Below are 21,998 nucleotides of genomic sequence, written 5' to 3'. Positions count from 1 at the left end.
TACCAGTAGCATTCTAGATATTTCAGTAAGTTGATAAAATAAATGACATGATCTTTCAGGAGGAGTGCATTCCACAGCTCAGCTTTGCTAGAGCTAGTAGCATTGATAGCAACAGCCATTTCTCCTGGGCACTTACAGGTACGTTTGTGCCAAAGTTGCTGTGAATAAAGAGCCTGTGCACAAGTGAAAATCTGGGAGGCTGGCACTGTAAATTATATAAACTGCTGCCACATGAAATATCTGTCAGGTTATATTTCCTTGTGACATATTCCAGCAGACAATTTTATCTCCAGAAGACTGAAACAATCATCTAGAGGTACCAGTGATTCCGTTTGAACACTACAGCATTTAATTGTGTTTGGTTTATGTTCTTCAAATCTCTAATTGCAGGCTAGGTAGTCAAATTATTTTCTGATTTACCTTCATGTGCTAAAGTGAATGAGTCAACAAGTGAATGAATTAATACTAATTGACTGCAACAGCTATAGTTCAATTTAATTATTTGAAATACTAACCTAATAATGGCCAGTTTATGTCTACACCATTTGAAATTTGGCTTTTCAGTGCCATTTTTGAAGGCATCATTATTCTATTAGAAAAAGAAAGCAAACCAGTGTGCCACCCTGCCACGTAGCTCAGCCAGGCAAAGAGTAAGTTTGTCCTCCAACCTCCCAGGAGGGTTTGTATTTGCGAGATCCAAGGTTCTGCAGCTGAGATCTAAGTTCTAATTTATCTGGCCTATGCATACTCACAGGTAGGAAACAAATGAGAGAGTGCTGAAGCTAATTTTGAACTATCTCTAGTTTATTCATAAATTAAATGCAGACAAACAATCTCATTTATCTTAGTGCAGCCCCATGTATTGAAATAGGGATTGTCCTAGAGGAAGAGAGAAAATTCCCTTCTGAAGGCCTGGCTCCGGGCATCAGACAACGTGGTAGAGCTATTGTGGCAACAGGCTGAGCCAGAGTCAGGCAAGTGCTAAGCAGTAGTATTGTCTCCTCCTGCCTTTGTCTTTCTGTCCCGTTTCTGCTGTTGAACAGATAGAAGAGCAGAGGTGATGGTGCATTTCCTCCAGCCCAGGGATCCGGAACCGCAGTAAAGCTTCCCTATAGCTGTTGTTTCCCAAGCTCCAGTGTTGAGAAATACGCTGCCGTGTGCTGGTGTCTTTTGAGAGCAGCTCCCAGAACAGGCTTTGTGCTTACAGCATGCAAAGTTCAACCAAGTCAGTCAACACCTAGGCCTCCTAACTACTGCAGTGTAATCTCAGTCTGTGGTCTGTATGGGTGCCCCCCTATAATTACCTGACCCATCTCTATGTTCATAGGACTGCTGTAATATTTACATCCCCCAATGCAAATGTCACTGACAGGAAATAATAAGCATCATGACTTGCAACATCTAGATTTTTTTGAATTACACTGTAAATAAAACTAGTTGAGTCACAGCATTGCCAGAGAGTCCTTGGAAATGAAAACTACACTGCACTTCTGCCATGGATAATTGGGTACATTTTCTATACATATTCTATATATGTTTATATAAGTATAGATATTTGTATATATACAGTACATATTCAGTATAGATTTGGATAGGTGCATAGTCAATACAGAGGTGTGAACCAGAGCAGTATTGTTAATTAGCAGAAACGAGCCTGGAAATAATTGACAGCCCAGAATATACAGTGTGCTGAAAGCAATCAGTACTCAAAGTGCGGCGTTTCTTGTTAGCAAGAGGAAGTTCCCCTGAAAAGAGATTCTTGTTGAGTCAGCAAAAAGAAGAAAAAAAAATGGACAAGTCTGAATCTGGCTGGTTCAGGGAGACACAAAGGTGATTTAGGACACCATAGTCCATTAGTTGAGGAACAGGAGCACAGGAGTGTGCTTCTAGAGAGCTGTTGGTTACCTCCCCCTGCTCATCTCTAGCTGAGTACTACACTTTGTGCAAAAGTGAATATCTATATATATCTCTCAATTGGGCAGTGGCACACTGTAGATGGTGTGGAAAACCCATCTCCTCTCCTGCTCCTTTGCTGTCAGGCTTTTTCCACCACCCCTGGTTCTTTTATTTCTTTGGGGAAATTCACCTGGACTATAGAAATTAATCTAGTGAAGCAGAGAGTATTGGATCCTAATAGGAAAGGGGGAAAGAGAGCAAGCCTTTTCTCATGTGTTTTAGAGAGCTGAGATAACTTTTGCACTGCAGCACTTAAGAAGGTGGAAAGAAAAGCTGTCTGCAGCTGTCAGGCTGTCTGCAAAGCCCATGGAGTGGTAACGCTGCTCTTAGTTGTTTGGGTTTTGGTGTTGGGAGATGGAAAAGACTTACGCTGTGTTGTCCTCCCTCACGTACCAGAGGAGATCTAAAGCATTTATCACAACGCTCAGAATGAAGCACTGTTTGACGAAGCTGTGTGAGAGTGCTGTGAGACAAGGTGAATTCAGATTGCTTTGAGGACGATGCTTCCCATGCAGAGAAACTGCGTGTGGCAGCTGTGAGACGATGATCCTTCACCTCTGGCTGCGTGTAGTGCATTTTCCTTGTCCTTTGGCACACAAAATAAATCTTGAGGGTATTATGCATTCAAATGTTATATTGAATGCTATACAATATTTATGTTATACCAGCTTCTGCTCCAGGGCATCTGTAAGATTCAGACCACCACAGATATTTCAGTGTACACTAAGTGTTTAAATGCCTGGAGGACCTGGACCTGAATGTCTTTTTACTCTGCAAGTACTCCCAAGAAGGCAATACTCCAGGAAAGGGGGGGGCAGAGACTGGCCTGAGCCAATTAGTGATGTACTAGGCTGTAATACCTGGAGCTCATCTCGAGAAGAGGAGAATTCCTGGAAGCTAGGTTTGAATGAAACACTTTCGCTGGTCTCTGAAAAACACACCGTTTCATTAGCAAAGGGGAAGGGCTGGTACTCATTTCTTTTGAACAGAAGGTATTCATTACCACAGTGTGGTCAATGCCCTTTCAAAGGGACTCTCTTTCTCATTTTACTGCAAAACCTAGGTCAGGGAGAAGCTAGTGGAAGAGGTAATGACAAGCTGAGGGAAGTCTTTTGTGACTTACTCCCTTTTTTAATGATTGCAGTAATTCTTGTCTTTCAAGTATTTCTTTTAGAGGAAAGCATCATGCTGCTTAGAGGACGCTGGTGGTAGAGATGCTGAGAATTTTGTTTCCACTTCGGTGTAGTTTGCCAGGCAGTTTCTGAGGCAGCTGGTAATTGCCAAGGCGCATCCTGACCCCGAGTGGTTTAGCAGGCACTTAGCACCTTGGCTGCCAGCCGGGCACCAGCGCCCTGGCCCTGCGCTGGGGTCCCGAGCGGGACCGCACACTGCACAGCGCGCTTCCCTTCCCTCCTCTGCGAGAGCTCGGAAGACGGCGATCTCCCTTGCACAGGACTGAGCCCGCATTCCATCTGCGGGTGTAGCTTTCTGCTAACACCTGGGACAAACGGCCTTCAGCTAATTGTGAGTTTGCCTTCATAAGGGCTGACCTGTAATCACCAAACTTGTGTGACTTCAAGGTGCAGCACTTTGGCAACTCCTCCGTGTGCATGCGCCTGATAGGAACAGTTCAAGGATAGCAATTTTAATGGAAAAATATTTTTCAAATGAGCTGAAACCGGGATCCCGTGTCTGTGCTGGCTTCCAAGTTGGAACAAGGATGTAGGCTTGACTGTGACTGCACTGAAATTCTGGGCAAGGGGCTCCTCTGACTCCAGAGAGGCACTTGCTGCCGTCTTTTAAGGTGACTGACACGACTGACTGCTCGTGGTTCTACTGAATATACATGTTATGGTGCAATTACTCAATATAGTAGTGATAAGTAAAGGCAGCTATCAAATATATGTTAACAGTTCTTAAACAGCAGTATGTACTACTTAATGGTACTCCGTCTCTCTTTGTGTAGGTGTACATACATTTCATGTATTTTCAAATTAAGGTTTTGATATCATTTTCTAAAAAGAGAATGTTCTTTTTCTGGCTAAGTTTTCAACTATTATTTTCTTACTTTTCCATGTATTAATAACAAATATAGTACGGGTTTTTCTGTCAGGCACCAAAACCCAGTAGTTTTAGAGTGAGCTATGTCACGCTGTCTATATCCTTTTAATTTGCTTCATTATCTTTTGACCTGCAGAAAGATACCACCAAGCGGCAAGCTGGTCCTCACGCTTACAACTGTTGCTTGTGAGGGGAAGGAAAACTTTGTCCGATACCTTGAACACGTTCAAGCAGTTATAACTGTGAATTCAACTAGGCGAGGAGACCTCAACATCAACATGACCTCGCCGATGGGAACAAAGTCCATTTTACTGAGCCGGCGTCCCAGGGATGACGACTCCAAGGTGGGTTTTGACAAGTGGCCTTTCATGACCACACACACTTGGGGAGAAGACCCCCGCGGCACCTGGGCTCTAGAGATTGGGTTTGTCGGCAGTCTGCCCCAGCGGGGAGTGCTGAAGGAGTGGACACTGATGCTGCATGGGACTCAGAGTGCACCATATATAGACCAAATAGTAAAAGATTATCAGTCCAAACTGGCCATGTCCAAGAAGGAAGAGCTGGAAGAAGAATTGGATGAAGCAGTGGAGAGAAGCCTGAAGAGTATACTGAGCAAGAACTAGTGCCGTTCTGCATGATGGTGTCTGTCCTTCCCTGGGTCCCTCTATTCACCTTTCTACTATCCAAACCTCTGTGTTAGACATAGTCCAATGATCGTCTCTGTAGCCAAATTATCACACTTTCTTGATTTTAAAGTCTTAGTATCTCATCAATAATTATTTTAATTACCACTGAAGCGATCCTTTTTTTACTCTAAACCACAAATATACTATCCCCCACCGAATACTATGTACAGTTTGTGACTGTAAATGATTTTTCTTTTGTGTCATATGAATAGGTAATAACCCGCAAAGAAGCCAATGGCTTTTTCCCTTCATATTTTTGTGGTAAATGTTGTTTGTATTAAAAAAAAAAAAAAGAGTGAATTTTAACATTGGCAGTTGGTGATAATGGGCACATTTTTAAAAATCATTTTGAGAGAGGGAATCACAAAGAGTTTGGCTGGAGAGGTCTTTGAACGTCTAACAGCTCCTTCTGCGTCATTGACTTCAGTGGGACTCTTCCCATCGGGCTCAACCAAAGTAGCACTGGACCCTACATAAAGAAATAACCCAGAGATGAAGAAAAGTTACCAATTTGCAGAAATCCAACTCGGTGGAGAGTTTTAATATATACACACTTGCAAAATGTACACGCTAATGCTTCAGCCACAGAACGGTTCCACAGGCATGCAATAAGGAAGGCAAAGCAATGCCAAAGCTGGGTGACAAGGGGACGTGCTTTGCCAACAGGGTCAGGGCATTCTAGAAGCACAAGTTTCCATTTTGGTTTGTGGTTTTCATTTATTTTTGACAATTTAAATCAATTTACCATCTTAAAGTAGCAGAACAACCACATAGGGAACGAGCTGTAGGATTTCTGGCAACCTGTGTGCAAAAGTGCATCTGCTCGTCTCTGTACTGAGATGTACTACAGCAGTGTAGGATGAGGCTGCGTCAGCATTTCTGACCACAGACCCCTGTTTTCTGGGGTTTACAACCCAGCTGTCAGTAAATTGCTGTGGGAGAAATTTGAGGTACTCAGTTTCAGTCCCAAAGCAATTTTTTAATTCAAATTCCATTTTTAAAAGTAGAGATTTGTTATTTTTATGTTATACAAATATATTTAAGGAGAAAAATATGCCTGAATTATTAATGTATAATGCAAAGTTGGCCTTCTTGGGAAATAAAATGTAGTGCATTTGGGAAGATTCATTGGTAATTATTGCTCTTTGCTATTAAAGAGCCAGTCCCACCTTCACTTTGCATCCAGGAGTAAAGTCTTTCTTGCCCTTGGAGTTTGCTCTGGCTAGTGCCGCAAGACGTAACATTCACCTCGGTGGGGATTACTCATGGTAGTAACCACTACATGTTCTCAGGTGTGAGATCCCAAATTTAACCGTTGAATAATAAAGGGTCTCGATTCTGCAAATATTTAGGCACTTACTTACAGAAAAGGCTATCAGTGGACCTACTCAAATGCTAATTTTAAGCAGGTGCTTTGGATCTTTGCAGGATCTGAGATGGATTTTTTAGCAGTGACTAGTTTCAGAATTTTATCATGTATTTTTTTAATATGCAGAGTATTCATCTAAAACATTTTAATAAGAGTTGTCCTGGTTGAGCAGGTGCATAGTAGTAGAAACACATTCAGTAAGTAAATATTTATCTAACAAATTAAAAAAGTAACCCAAAGGTTATATGGTGCACACATTTCTCTTAAGAACATATAAAAATCTGTAAGAGGCCTGTTCTTTCCTTTACAAATCCAAATGCAAAATAAACAGCTCAACCTACTCAAAGTCTATGTGCATTACACTCTGAAGCCAAGACAAGCAGCGTTGCACTACTCACAGGTTCCTTGTGTGCAGCAGTCCCTTCAATCGAGTCATGCTGGGATAGACCAGGCATCGGCAGGAATCAGGCTCCACCTGGTTTTTATTTTTGAAGTGCTCTTGGTTAATTTTTCAAATACATATAGTACCAACTGTGTTTAATTTGGTGATTTAAAACTTAACCCGAGGATGAGAGGGGCCCATTCCGTGAGGCACGAGCCAACACTTGCTGAAGTTAAATGGGTTGGGGACAGGTTTGCTTGGGTCTTCATTCAGAAGTGAACAGATCACGCTGATGGCAGTAGGTTTCCTTGGAAAGCACCCAGTTCTCAGAGCAACGTATACATATCGGGGGAAGAATTTACTATATATATTTATGCATACACCTGTATGTCTAAATGTATGCAGCATACATGTGTGTATATATATATATATATTACATACAATATGTATAGTCAGAGTATGTTACATATATTTGCTTATATCTAGAATTACATATGGTATGTAATGTATAACACATATGCGCTTTTTTTTTTTTTTTTGTGGGTATGTGCTCAAAGAAAGAGGAAACTGGAAGCTTTTGAAGGACTTCTAAAAAACTGTGGAAAAAGTTTTGGAGTAAGGAAAGTCCATGTGGAAATCTTAAATGAATGTGTACATGACTTCCCATTGCATTCATGTAATTTTGCAGTTCTCTGTTCAATCATTAAATATCAAGCAGCAAAATAACTAGATGGTTGTTCATATTTTCATAATGCTGACATAATTTATTAAGTGAAAGATCATGATAATGAGTGCTATACAGAAATGGTGAATTTTGATAGAAGTATAAATAAAACTAAGTGTATATACAATATAGAACTCTACTTCAAATTCTTCAGAATTTTTGCATCAGGGGATCACTGGAAAAAATATGTCCAGTTAGACTAAGTTTTTATGGTATTGCTGATGATGGAAAATAAAGTTAATTTGTTAGTATTTATAATAAAGGAGAAAATGAAGCTCATGATTTGAAACAGGTGAACACTGTCTAAATAAAGTCCTGTGATGATGTTTTATAATATGAGTAAAATAAAGAGCTGTTGTAAACTGGCAGGTCCTATCATCATTGCCTACCCAAAAGCACCCAGGAGGTAATTTGCTGCTCCCAGTGGGATAACGTCCTACTCCTCTGCTTTTGACACTGATAAAGAAATTTGTATCCTGTGTCTGCTGGGCACTGAGAAAATAAACACAATCCTCCAAAAGAATTGATAGCCACAGATGACGAGCAACAGGCTTTATGTTAAGGCTGTGATACGGTGGGACATAGACGATAAAGGACACAGGCTAGGAAGAGCCGGGGCATTACTTACGTGGTTGAAGCCCGCTGACTCCAAGGACAGCTCTGCAGAGGCACACAGTGATGCAGGTACATAGTAACATTTCTGCACTGCAGTTCATAAGCCGTTCTGGCCCGAGGAAATACTACAGTAGGTGTTTTTCTCTGCTGGTCGGAGCATTCTGAGCCACCAAAAAAACCACAAACCCAAAAAAACCCCCAAACTACAAACCGACCCCAAAAAAACCCACCTCCCCAAAAAACAACCAACCTACTTGCTCTTCCTCCCTGCTTCCCATGCACACGTCAGTAGTTTTAGCTCACATGCTCCCTTGGCACAGGGTAATGGGTTTTTTTGGTTTGGTTTTTTTTTTTTTTTTGGTAATGTCTTGCCACATCTGCAGCAGTGAAAGCTGTTCAGGGAACTTCCTGGTCTGGGTCTGAGTGCCACAGAGGTGAGAACGCATCTGTACTAACCTGGGTCTCATCCCAGGTGCTGCTGAGTAGCTGCTCACAAGTATTTTAATAAGACACTTTAGCATTAGCATGTAAACACTTTGCTGAGAATTTACATTTGAAACTGCATTTAAGGCAGAGGTTAGCCCATAAATCATGTGCTTTACTATACCTTTCGGCATTAGCATTATGAACAATAGAATACTAGTGGGTTTTTTTCTATATAATTTTTCATAGAGATTTACAGAAAGGTGCCACCATCTGTAGCCTTGCTGGGCAACCGCCACATTTGTGGAAGGCAGGTCAGTGATCGTAGCTGAATTTAGGCCTTAGCTCCTCGTGGTCCTTGACGTCCGTGATGCTTGGTTCAAGTCTTGCACCTCGGCATTGCTGCCTATGCAATGCAGTAAGTAAGTGACTTAGCAATACATGCCACTAAACCTGCTTTAGGAGTGATATTTATAGTGCCCAGCTGCTGAACAAGGTGTACAAGCAGCAGAAAACTATGTGAGCAGCAAAGAGTGGTGACACCACAGCACCAAACACTGAAGGTAGTGGGGGACATTCACACACTGGACACCTCACCCAGGCTCTCCTGAGGTGTTGCCTCCTTGCCATTGACTACAGTTCTTTGAGGTCTGAACGTTAAGTTCTCTGTACTGCAGTGAAATCAGATGGCGGGGGGGGGGGGGAGGGTAACTGTTTTAGTTCTGTCTAAGTCCTGCTTGAATGTGTTTACACCCCGTTTTGTGACAGAATTACTAACCACACTTCCTGTTGCTGCAGGGTTTGGGGTTTTTTCACTTGCAGTAGTCAAAACCTGCTTTCACTAGCAGTTATTCTGAGCCATTGCTCCCAGCACACCAGAGTGCAGCCTGCATACGCATTGATAAATTCCTTCTCTGCGGTTATTTACACTGTTAATAAATTAAACTGAAAAGCAGCACACACCCTAGTAAGCCATGTCTGGTGCATACTCCCACAGCATTTCAATAAAAGAACATCAACAAAAAAAATCCTGAATAAAAATGTGACTATATGGGTCACCTGTCCCTGTTTCAAAGAAGAAGGTGCCACTTTACCAGACATAATAGTCAGATTAGGTACTACACCTGCTCTGGAACTAATGAAAAAAACCCCAACACAATAGTGAAGGAAAGTCTCAGGTGATGGGAGAAGGTAGTCATGAAGCTCAGGCTCGTCAGCTCAAATGGCATTTAGTCCCATCCTTTGCAGCTGATGGAGTAATCAGCCAGAAGGAAAAGGCATAACAGTGCTGAGAGATGGAATGGAAACTTTGAGAAGTGGGATAGGACAGGAGAAGGAACGGGCAGAGCCCAACCTAGCAAGGCACATCAGTATGTACCTCACTTTAGTGGGATTATTTGTATGCCTGAAGTCAAGCTGAGGCCTAGATGATGCATCAGCACTTTAAATAGTGCTCAGCGTTTGCACGTACCCAAGTGAAGGATTTCTTTTCTTTTTTTTTTCTGAGGAGAAAGTTTCTAGAAGCTGCAAGAGGCTGTTGCAGAAGTGTTGCTTTTTGCTTCCCCAGGTGCAGGTACGTGGGAAGGCACCGCTTGTTCCAGCAACCCTGTGGAGCCCTGCAGGCTGCACTAGGATCCCGTGGCAGTATTAATCTCTGCAAATTGCTACAGTGCGAGGAAATACTTAACAAGAAAATACCAAAACACAGTCTTTTGAGTTCACTGCAGTCTGCTCAAAAGCTTGTTGGCATTCATAAATACCTTAGTTCTGTTGGTGAAGGACAAATAATGCCTTTGTTATCTTTTATAAAGGTTATCCCCCACTTTGGTGGAATTTCAGGTTTTATTCTGAAAAGATGTGCAGTAAGAGCTTATTTCAAATACAGAGAGTTTGTCTTTAGGTCCAAAAAGAAAAGTCTGCCAAGCTCATCTCTATTTAAAGACTGTAAATGAGAGACATTTGGAATAGATTATTTAACAGGCATCCAGTCCTTCCCCTGGAAAACTCCTGCACACCGAGTCACTTGATGTTTACTAGTAGGGGCTGTTAGTCAACGGTCAAGGCAACACAAACCCACAGGGGGTATCTTCGGTAGAAGGCAAAACTTTTATTAAATGAATCAGATGTCACAAGTTAACATTTGCAGCTGAGAGATGGGGAATCGTACGGCAGCTATAGGAGCAGTAGAGGAATACACAAATTTGTCCTGGATACTGTGGAAAGGCAGACAGCTCTGTAATAATAATTACTTTCAACTTGTCCTAATCATGAAAAATCAGCTGCATAGGATGTGCCTACTACTTGTTGCCCTGGAGCACTCTAATGGTCATTGCACCAAAGGTGATCCTACATCAGACAGAATGGCCATCAAGGTATCAATCTGTTCCATACCAAACAGCAAAAATCTCACTACTGTATCATTCAGTCAGGAAAAAAAACAGTCATTTAATAACTATGCCAGACAAGTTGACTATCAAGGGGGGGGTGTGTCACTTAAGAGCCTTTGTCACCTGGTTTCTTCTTGCTTGTCTTCTCTATCATTGTCTCCACAATCATTGCTGTCTCTTCGTATGTCTGAATTCTGTCATCTGAAAATTTCTCGATGGACTCCACCACCTCCACCTTCTCGTAGCTCATGGAGCCAGGCAAGCCTGCTTCCCTGAACAAAAGGCTCTGCTTATCTTCTCGGTCATATTCTGTCTCTCGAAGGACTCCTGGCTCGGTTGGGCTTATCAGGCCAGGGGAAGGAACTGTCTCAGTCTCAGAGATGTCCACATACTTTGTGATTTGCTCAATTTTTCCTCTTGTTTTTTTTCCCCATTCAAGTATGTCTTCCTCTTTCTGTTTTTCTTGGAGTTCAAACTCTTCCCTCCTTTCACGGATACCCACCTTCTCTTTTTCTGATGGCTCAGCAGGTTCTGGCAGCTCTGGTATGGGCTCCACATCACCACCGTTCATCACCTTCCCGTTGCTGGTGGAAACAGTGATCACTCCCCCAGCTGGGATGGAGGGGGCCAGGATGCAAGGCTCTTCGTAGCCTTCCTCCCCTGTTACCAGCACATAACGCCCATTGGGATAGGCATCAGGTTTAGGCTCTGGTCTCTTGTAGACTCTTATTTTCTCCCTCACAATGTTACACAATTTATCGAAGGCTTTACTTATCCGGGCTCCATCAGGCACATCCTCTGGGCCTGTCTCTTTTTCATCAAGTTCTAATCCTTCCTGCTCAGGTTCGCATGTGACTGAGCCTCTGTGCCTAAACTCCAGCTGATCTTCGTCAAAATCTTCCAGAGTTCTTTCATACATTCTTTCAGGCGAGAGACCGTCAGTTATGTCTTTAGACATCAGCTCCTTTTTCCTGGCAATTTTCTTTGTCAGAGCTTTTTGTCTGGGCTTTACACTGGTAATGTCTTGCATGGCCTGGGTGATATCTGGGAAAAAATCAAAACAAAGCAAACAACAAACAGTGCTGAACACAGTCGCTGCGAATGCTAGACCTGCCTTGCACCCTCACTGCTGCAGCTGGAGAGCTGAATGCAGCAGCAAATGAGAGCACGGCTTCCGTCAGTGCATTAAACAGCCTCTTCTTTTGCGTGGGCCCCCTCAGCCAAGTAGCCATTTTGCATCTGAGGTGGCCACTGCAATACGCAGTGTGAGGACAGGACAGAGAGGTTGTGGATGCCCCCTCCCTGGAAGCGTTTAAGGCCAGGTTGGATGAGGCTTTGGGCAACGTGGTCTAGTGGAGGGCGTCCCTGCCCATGGCAGGGGGGTTGGAACTAGATGATCTTTGAAGTCCCTCCCAACCCAAACCATTCTATGATTCCATGACAACTGTGCCGCATAAAACGTTCACCTGTCAGGCCTGCATTAATGCTCAGCAGGAGTGCTCGGCACCTGCTGCTGCAGTTGGGCTCAGCACCTTCCTCCCAGGCATTGTGACAGGGTTTGGCCCTGTTAACTAGACAAGAAACCTTGTTTCCTAAGGCAGAGAATGAAGCCAGGTGCCCAAAGTTAGAGGCATGGCCTGGCAGTAGGACTAAGTAGAAATAACTTGCCTGGCTTTTACAACTCCTGCTGGGGTTTAGGGAGGAAAAAACACCCCCAAAGCCCTATTTAAAACCTTCCTGCTGAATGAAGCATGGCTGGGTGAGCAGTCCACCGACTCTTCCAGCACTTCCGAAGAGTGGCTCAGCAGGGGGACGCCTTGCCTTTGTCCCAGGGGGGCTAAGAGTGAGCCAGGCACCTCCCCTCATGGCAATTTTGGCTATGGGCAGATGCAGGGAGCTGCACCAGGAGGGAGCAGCGAGCGGCTGGTGAGCACAGAGCTAAGCAGCTGCCCAGCCAGCGGTGCGATGCTGCGGAGCAACATTTTGGCATCACTTGACCACTGATGTTGAGCTCTATGCCCACGCAGAGGGAACCCCTGCCCGCTGGCTGTGTTTCTGATCTCCCAAGCAGTCAGTAGCCACAGACTCCACGGCAGCTCAGCAGCAGCAGGAGCGCGGGCAGGCTACTGATTTCCATGGCATGAACAGCTAGAGCAGAGGAGGCAGAGGTTGGTACTGGGAATTACGGAAACAAGGGCACAGACAGATATTAATATGCTTTCCCACAGGCAGCTGTTTTGTCCCATGTCCCAGGTACAGTAATGCACACAAAAGGCCCTGTTCGCCTTGCAGGTGTGGTTAGAGATGGGCCAAATCCTCAGCGGGTATAAAACAACACAGTAGTGTTGCAAGACAGTAGTTATTTACAGCTGCTGAGGATTTGGCCTCAGGCATTATGGACTCATTTCATAATAAAACTGCTACGGTTCACAGAGCAGTTAGAAAAATTACAGCTGCACTCCAAAAAAACCCTCACTTGACTGTTTAGCTCCATTCTCAGGGCAGTTTTTTGTTATTAAAACCCCACTGAGCCCTTGATTTAAGCTATAGTAAGTTATCCCAGATGTTAGAACCTACAGCACCTTTCTATAAACCAGCACTCCTCTTTGCTAGAGAAGCCTTGCTAGTTTAGTCCTGGCCATTTCCTTGCCACCAGGTTTACAAGCATCCCAATTCTAACAAGCAATCATACAACATGGAGGAAATACCATTCAGAGGAAACCGGGCCATGGCATGAAAACAGCCCCAAAAAAGCGTCCTCTGCCTGCAGCATTCAACACGCCCTTTGCACATAACTAAAGTGTGGGCCAATGATTCACAACAAGTCAGCACAAAACCCTCAGCTCTTTCCATAGCTTCAGGTGCCTTTTGACTTTGCCCTATTGATTGGCATAAGTAGGAAATTGCAGAAATTAGCAAAGAAACTCTTTTGCTTGTGGTTTTGGCTTTTGACAGCTTGTCCCAAAGCCAGCTGAGGTAAGCTGAAATCGCTGCATTTACTTAGCAAGCCTGGAGTCAGGCTGTCATGGCTAGTGTTCGCATGGAAGACAAAAGTAAAGCCAGCTTAAAATACAATGATGCTGCTCTTGACAGACACAGGAAGACATGACACAGGTTTACCTCTTCCCCTCGAAGCCTGAGGCTGGACAGGTCTATAGATCTGTGTGAAGAGTGTGACTGGCGTTCCTGCTATAGCAGAGTTTAACCTGCCGGAGAAGACACGCATCGGTCAGATCTCTCCCCCTCATTTCCATCAAGAGCAAGTGAAATTGTGCAAAATGAAGCATGGAGGTTAAAGAAATGTATTTCTCTGTGGTGAGGAGTCAAAGAGAATGACAGGACCCTGTTTCTTGTCTGGGGAAAATCAACACTGCCACAGTACCTTCGTAGGAGTTCGGCTGGGTTCCATCAGCAGGAGATGTGGGATGCTCCATTAGGTAAATTACACCAGTAATTAAAACCCATAGCAAGAAATCTGTAATTTAGCACAGCACTTTGAAAGGATGGGAAGATTTTGGATGGGCAAACAGTCAATCCACGCCTTTCAGAGGTCAGGAAGATCTGTACATGCTGGCCAGTAAAATATGAAATTTGGTAGCTGTTACAATGTTACCTGCACATGCCTGACTTCAGAAGGGCAAGAAGAAAACTGAGCAGTCTTCCTTGGAAAATATTTGAGGAGTCAGTGGTATTAAGGGTTAAAAATTAAAACCGAGAGGCTAGCCTATATGCAAACCATTTACTATATCTGTGGCCTTTCCAGTCTGCTCTGGCATAACTTGAGATATTTTGGCCTCTAGGAAGGATATATATGCTGTGTAGCTATGCAAGAGATGCACAATTTGATTTTTGGTGCTGAGATTTTCCTGATCGGACACTCCTAACCAGAACGCAGCATCCAAAACAAGACGCTCTAAATTGATGAAATATCTGTTCCCCACATGTGAGATTGACTATTAGTGAGTGTCCTTCCCCTGCATCTTCTGGACCACCCAGAGCAGCAGTTTGGGCGCTTAGGAGTCTGGCCCTGCTGCATCTGCCTGCGCAGGCAGCATGGGGCACTGCTGTGAAAGCCCAGCTCCTTTTCTTGTGTGAGGCTGATGGTTGACATTAGAGGGAGCCAGCGCTCCTCCGTAGGTTTAAATGCAACACAAATTACTGCAAATTTCTTGTCGTCTACTCTTTTCCCTCCCACCCCGTGCTGTGAAGAGTGCTTTGCTTTACAGGACATATGCCCTGTCTGAGCCCTGTGAGACCTACCTGCCTGTAATGCCTCAGCACGCTTCACTAACACCCGGTGGTGGAGAGGGCATTCAAATTGCTTTCGTATGCTCCTGACCTCTGCGCACTGCTGCCAGGACAGTACATGGAAAGGAATCTGTATGGAAAGGAGAAGCTCAAAATGGCTCTGACCTTTTCCCTTGGCAGAGGCTTGACCAAATTTTGCATCTGTTTAGATTCCTGTCCCTGGATATCTACCAGTGAAAGGTGTGAAATGGCCATAGCTTTGAGTGGATCAAATGCCCTTAAAAATACATTTTTCAAAGGAGATAAAAGAGATTGCTGGCCCCTTTGGTCCTGAAATCCAGCCTTACCTGCTGTCCTCATTCTCGATGATACGTTTGTACCGTTCTAGCTCGTTCTCCAGGGACTGCTGGTAGATCACCAGCTGGCGGCAGTCAGTCGTGTACTTCTCCAAGGTCCTCTCGGCCTCCTCTATCCCCTTCCTCAGGTTTTCAATCTGCTCATTGTAAAGCTGAATTTCATCATCGTAACTCTCCTGGGTGTTTTTAATCGCTTGCTCCAGCATGGTTGTCTGGTAAACAAAATTGGTGGGTGAAAGAAGCAGCTCTGAAGCATTCAGCATCTCTGTATTTCAAGGGTAGTTAAAGGCAAGACATGTTTTATTACAGTGCATGAGGCTACACTGCTGAAACACAGCAACAGTTTCACTGCATTTGTTTAGTTACGCAAAACCAGTAACTCCTTCTCCTCCCCTTATCTATCTCAAGGCTTCTGCTCCACAATAACCATGACAGGATGGGCATGAACCAGAGGAACAGCTGTGAGAGGTCTCCTTCCCCACGCATGCAAGGCTGGCTGATGTCTCACTGTGTGACCTGCAGCTTAAGAGGAAAGATGTGCCTGGGCAAAACAGGTTCTTCCTTCTCTGTGGTCTGCAGACCAAGCACTGAAGGTTAAGGAAGGGTCTTTTTTAAAATCAAAAGCTTCCCTTTTGAATTTGATTCCTCAGCTTTTTTACTTTAGCGATAAAAATAATTGCTGTGCAATAAGGCCACAATGCCAGTCACTGGAGCACGCATCAACCAGGAGGTGGCGATGAGTCCCTTGCAAAAACAAGGTGCAAGACTTACAGGTGGGATATTTTGCAGTGTAGTTCTGCTCTCAACTTCTTCTGCTATTTTTGACTATTTATTCTATTTCCTTTATCACTTGGGATTTTTTTTTCCCCTTTTCAAACAGCTTTTAAAGAGATGAACTCACAAAAAGCTAATGGGGCAATAACTTACTAATGGCTTCTTTAATAATTGATTTATATCTATATGTTACAGACAAGATTTTCAAAAACCTTTTAAAAGCCTAAATTTAGGAGCTAAGTCCCTTGGCATTAGTTTGATTATATCGCAGCGTACTAGTGAACCAACAGGTTCCACAGACCCCGTTATTGTTTAGCGCTCACGAGGCAGGGCCGGTAACCTCTCGGCAATGCAGATATCAGGCACAGAAACAGGAAAGCAAAGGAGCTCGATGACACCTCAGTCATCAGATCCGGCCTTTGCTATCACAAGCAACCATCTCATCGACCTCCACTCAAAGTTATTTTACTCTTTTAATCTCAAGGCATAAGAAAGAATGAATGAAGTCTTTCTAAATGGGACATGAAGATTTAATTTTGAAAGCAGCATGATTAATTCCCCAAAGAGTGCCTCTCTCCATCTGCCAGCAGAAGGCTGATTTTCTCCTCTTTTTTTCTATATCGATTCACTATCTCACTTATCACTCTATTGATCCTTGCCCTTCCCAGAGTACATGTGTCCCTTCCACCAGAGCACCAGACATAAGAAAGAGACTAAGGAAAAGACCTGTGGGTAGCACTGTCCTTGAGTGCCCTAGTGAGAGAAGTTACGCTCAGAAAGTTAAGAGCTGCTGCTATGGCTGCCCAGAGTCGTCCAAAATCCCATCAAAAGGTGTTTAATACCAATATATCACTTCCCCCACCACGGACAGACAATTCAAGGCAGAAAGGAAGCTGTATTTGGGGGCCATAAGGTAGTCATTCTCCATCTCTATCTGCTAAAAAACATTCAACCACATGGAGGTAGACCTGCCATTGGCAGTTATTCAGGTCTGGTCTATTCGCTGTAGCCTTTAGCTGCTCCTCCATCTCTTGCCACCCTCATCCCTGCACTGCATGCTTGCTCAGAGACACTGGCTGGAGGAGGAAGGTTGATTTACGGCAGGTTTGGCTGGGAGATGGGCAGGAGCAATGAGTGAAAGTCTTGGCCAGTCATTTTCTGCAAATCAGGAATTGGCAAAAAGCAGGTGGTTTTAGTGCTGGTAGCGTCTAAGCACAGGAGACACCTTGACTTAGTGCTTAGTAGTGACAGGGGTGAACGCAGGATGCCAAATGTAGCTTGACACCTGTTTCAAAGGATGTTCAGTTCTGATTACAAAATCTGTCCAGTCGTTCTCACAGCAAGCTCGGCACTGGATGCGGCACTGATGGAAAGGACTGGGCAGAGCCCTGAAGGTCCCCCATCATTTTTCATGGAGCCAATTTCTAGCCTGAGCTCAGCAAATAAGAAAGCAAGCAAGACCAGCCCTGTGTGACTTTTCCATCCACGACCTCCTGCTGACTCTGTCCTGCAGGAATCCAGTTGCAAAGTGGAAACTTTCTCCCACCAGCTACTCTGAGAAGCAGAGACAGCTTCATTGTGGCTGCAATACCTGCAGCCTTCCCTGGCCATCTAAACATGATGATTTAGGCCAGCGAGAGAAAAGGAATGAAACAGCTGAATAAAACGTTGGAAAACTAAAATGAAAACACACCTTCAAGTCTCCAAGTCAACTAAGTTCACAATACCCTATTAAAGACCATGTGACCATAAAAAGAGCAGAGTTCATCAGCATTACAGTTGTGTTTATGGCTAGTGATGGCAGTACCTCTGTCTGCAGTTTGTATTTCTGTGTCTGTAGCTGGCAGAGGATGCTCTTGTATTCCTCCAGCTGGCTCTGCAGAACAGGGATCCTCCTCTCCGCTATCAGTTTTTCCTGGTTGGAACAAAACAACACGTGTACAGGAAAGTATGTTTCACTCTTAAAAATATCCAAAAGAAATTCTACTACTGGAAATGAACTGTAAGGGCAAACAGAAAATGCCAAAAGACAAATAAAACGATGGCCGTTAAACCTCAAGTAAACCCCTGTGGCATGGCTTTAAGAATAAAAGATGACAGGACTGTAGAAGTACAACTTATGTTGAAATTAGACTTTGTAGATGTAGCTGTTCGTATCTTCTTCCAACTAATAAATGTTCTTGGCATAGCCACTCATATTGGTGGGAATCACCAAGTTTTCATCTAGTCTGTAGCAATTTATTTGATTTACAAATTTTCACCACATCTTGCCCCTTCAGGACAAGATTTCCTCTCTCTGTGAATACTTATATATCCTGCCAGCTCCTCCTCAGACAGGAAGCACAAGTACTTCAACTACCTTTGAACTAGCCCTTTTTGGAGCTAATACATACGCTGAGTGCACCTGACTAACGTAACCTCTCCTCTCCTGATCTACACAATTTTCCATAGTTAGTTTTTTCTCTCATATTTAGCATTCAGTACTTGCAGTTGTTGCAGTTTTCACTTAACCTTGGAGTGGGAGTTAGAGGATCTGGGATATTTTAGGAGTAAAAATTGTCTCTTTCTTACTTAGAGCAGCATGTAGTTACCAACAACAATACTTACTTCACATATGCCAGTGGTTATAGGAGACACACGAGGGGTGGTCTGGATGATCTGCTGCAAAACGCTGACGTAGGTCTGGATTTCCATAAGGTTCTGTGATGAAGAAAAAACATTTTCTTGGCATTTTCTTCAACCCAGAAAATGCCATAGCAAGGTGCTCCCTTCAATGCACTCCACTTCTGGGGCTTATGCCCACATATTTACTTCTTTCAGCATATAAAAGGCCAGGTCGTGTTCAGACTTGGTTTTGGAATGTGGTTTTAGACCAGATTTTGAGTGCTAACAGTTTCATCATGCTGAGGGTACATTACAGGCATTTGGCTAAGTGACAATATAGTTCATAGTCTTAAAGATTTCATGATATACAATTTCACAGGAGATTTTCAAAATGAGAACCACAAATACCTTTGCATGAGGTCCAAAAAAGTGAGCCTCTTCTTTCAAAAGCAGCAAAGAAGGGACAGTGCCTGATCCCAAGCCTCACAGCTCTCCCAGGAAGAAGGGGGCTGCATGCAGGCTTGTCTGCTGATTAACTGGAATGCTCTGTCCCAGAAAACTGGGTATCCACCTCTGATGAAAAGCAACAGCTTCTTAGCATGAAATACAAGACAGTTTGACCAGCACGTTGGGTTGAATCGTGACAACAGGTCAACAAAGTCAAGACAATGCTACAGCTGTAGGCATTGGACCCTGAGGAAGTCAATTTGGATGCTTGCAGCCATCCAGCTGTTGGGCTTGACTGCAGCTGTTGTGCCCACTGAAAATACACCGTGCTATATTTACCCACCAAAACGCAAACAGGATTTGCTTTAATTTGCCACTGGAACAGATCATGGAGAAGGGTAAAGTTTCACCTAAGTGTCCAGAAGGAAGAAGATAGCAAATTTAGCCTGTTACCTTCTTGTATCTGTCCTTTGTGGCATTAATGTCATCCTGTAGGAACTGGGACTCGATCTGCAGCTCCAGGTTGCACAGCAGTGCTTCATCAGCTTCCTGCAATGCAGAGACGTGCAGCATAGTCAGTACATACAGCTGGAGTGCCAAAACCGCAGCAGCCACTTAGCCATAACGTGAGTCATTGTACATGTATAGCAACCTGTGTGGAGAATTAAAGCCTACTGGGAGAAACAAAAGTATTATGAAATCAACAAACAACAGGCACCTTATTCATCATGTTCTCCTATTGTACATGCTGCTTTTCCGCACAAATATAATTTATGATACAGTTTGACACTGGCGCTGTCAAAATATGTTTACCATATGCTTTATGAATGCTGGGAGCCAAGTCATAGATGCTATGAAATACCAGTCTTTGAGTTAAAAGCTTGCAGTGGTGCATGAATCTTAAACAGAAGACATCAAGGCATTGACTTCTCTAGTGTTCATGACAGGACCCGAGGTATCCTGACACCTTTTTAATATCCCCAGTAAAGAATCCCTTATAAAAAAACCCCAGGATGGTCCAAAGTATTCTCACTCCTTTTGGTGTGTTCTCAAATATCACAAATGTTTGTCAATTCGGAGTCATTTCTGGAAATAAAAATGACAGATGAGCAAGCCCAGAAAAAAAAGTCAGTTTGCTGCAGAAGTTTCTAATACATTGGGATTTGTGAGAACAAAAGTTCATAAAGTCCAGTTAATTCAAAGGACAAGGTGCATGACTAGCAATTGTGATCTCAAAGTACATAGATATGAGTGACACTGGTATTTAAATCCAGTAAAATCTTCATTTCTGTTCAAAGGTCTAATTTAGGTATTTCCTATGTTACACTATTTATTACAAGCCCTTGAATATACAATAATTTCCATGGAACTTGGCAATATATTTTACAAATATGTAAGTGTGAAAGGAACATCTTTATTCTTCTACATAATGCATGCCTTCTTGGTTAGGTTTATCACTAATACTGTAAAATACTGCTTTTGAGAAAGTATCTTGAAAATTGCCAACAATCGTCCTTACACATCTACAAAACTTGTAAGTTCTTCCACCAGTTTGCAATTTGCCTCAAGAAAGTCTTGATTTCTGCATTTAACTCAAAAAAAAAAAAAAAACCCAAGGATTTAAAGGTATCCCTTTAAAATTACCTACGTGCCACTACTAGCTGCAAATATGCCTCAGTGAGTGGATCACAGGTTGCAAATAAAAGATTGAAATCTATGGAAGCAGCACATGACTGGTAGAAGGGGATTTTTCTTTTTGCACATGCACAGCATGCACTATTCCAAAAATGTGTAGATGTTAGCTGTCTCATTATGCTACTGAGCCTCCCAGCCAGAGACCTCTCCAGCAGTCTCTCTGCTTTGTGAGATAGCAGCTGATTCAGATACATCCAGACCAGCACATTTGGAGCCAGTCATCAGGAATGTCCACTGCTTTTCTGCACTCTTCTGCCTTCCTATTGAGAGGAAGATCAGCAGGACAATGGCCATGTTGGGAGGTTTGAAGGGAGCCAAAAAAAAGCCCCCGGGTCCCTAGATAATAGTGATAAGCAAATATTTCTGCACGTAATAAGCAAAAGCAGCGTTCGGCTTTCCAAATGTTCCTTCAAAGGGGAAAAACACTTTTGCTTTTATTCCCTGCTTTCAGGTAGACCAGCTTCATTGACGATGCTGTATATCAGAACAGTGCAGTGCCTACGCATTTTCTTCTGAACTTCGCAGTATTTGCTATTTACTCAACTTCAAAAAAACCATTCTGCTTTAGGTGCTGATTCCAGAATGTTGATCCATGTGCTGAAGCAGCATTTTCATTTACCATGGAAGAGAAATCCCTAAGGTCTCTCCAGAACCACTGTTCGCTCATTTTTTCCAAACTGATTCTCCATCTGTTGGAAAAGGCACGAGTTTACATCTGCACATACAGGTTTCAGACTACATCTTGAGCACTGTACAGAAAATCAGCTGTGTTCTCTCCAGCATGTGGTGCCCTAATACAAGGAGCTGTTAAAACAGGGGCAGCCCAGACACAACTTGGGATAAAAACATCCTCCACAGCTCAAGATCTTGTCAGCTATACCTGGGGTTGTTGAATCAATTCACTTTTCTTTAGCCACAGATTGGCTGAAAGGAAGTGTGAAGATGGCCCCACCAGCTCCAGCTACCCCTTACAAAGTATCTGCCTCTGCAAATAGTTTTTAAGAGCTTGCAGGGTGTCCAAGAGCCCTGCTAGCATACTGGAAAACAGCACTGATGCAGAATATCTAAAGCCAGTTGGAAATAGAAATGCTAAAACACACTTTTTTTTATTAATAAAACATGCATGTCATTGATATGACAGTGCTCAAGCAGAACCAGCTCCTGCCATTCGTAGTGGGGGAAATAAAAAAAATAAATAAAATCTCTATGTAATCCACCTGTAATTGTTTCCCAGTACAGAAGATGAAGGATACACTGTGAAAAATACAACT

The 21,998-nt window shown here is 43.3% G+C and overlaps 2 protein-coding genes across 9 annotated transcripts in view; one reads left to right on the top strand and one right to left on the bottom strand.

The window, feature by feature from the left end:
- The window catches only part of PCSK2 (proprotein convertase subtilisin/kexin type 2), a 108,756-nt gene extending 101,209 nt beyond the window's left edge, over positions 1–7,547 (top strand). Inside the window, exon 12 of the mRNA XM_054821047.1 lies at positions 4,154–7,547. Within this exon, the coding sequence (XP_054677022.1) occupies positions 4,154–4,640 (487 nt within the window). The 3' untranslated portion in view covers positions 4,641–7,547. The remainder of the gene's footprint in view (positions 1–4,153) is intronic.
- Positions 7,548–8,131: 584 nt separating this feature from the next.
- The window catches only part of BFSP1 (beaded filament structural protein 1), a 120,633-nt gene continuing 106,766 nt past the window's right edge, over positions 8,132–21,998 (bottom strand). For all 8 annotated transcript variants that reach the window (XM_054821038.1, XM_054821039.1, XM_054821042.1 and 5 more), the window contains 6 exons: positions 19,486–19,581; positions 18,589–18,681; positions 17,789–17,896; positions 15,199–15,419; positions 13,724–13,809; positions 8,132–11,647 (listed from right to left, as the gene is read on the bottom strand). In XM_054821038.1, coding sequence (XP_054677013.1) covers positions 10,710–11,647; positions 13,724–13,809; positions 15,199–15,419; positions 17,789–17,896; positions 18,589–18,681; positions 19,486–19,581 — 1,542 coding nt within the window. In that variant the 3' untranslated portion in view covers positions 8,132–10,709. The remainder of the gene's footprint in view (positions 11,648–13,723; positions 13,810–15,198; positions 15,420–17,788; positions 17,897–18,588; positions 18,682–19,485; positions 19,582–21,998) is intronic.

This window comes from Grus americana, chromosome 3 (assembly GCF_028858705.1).
Source record: "Grus americana isolate bGruAme1 chromosome 3, bGruAme1.mat, whole genome shotgun sequence".
NCBI lineage: Eukaryota > Metazoa > Chordata > Aves > Gruiformes > Gruidae > Grus > Grus americana.
Note: the sequence above shows the minus strand (reverse complement) of the source record. Positions and strands in the feature narration are given on the sequence as shown.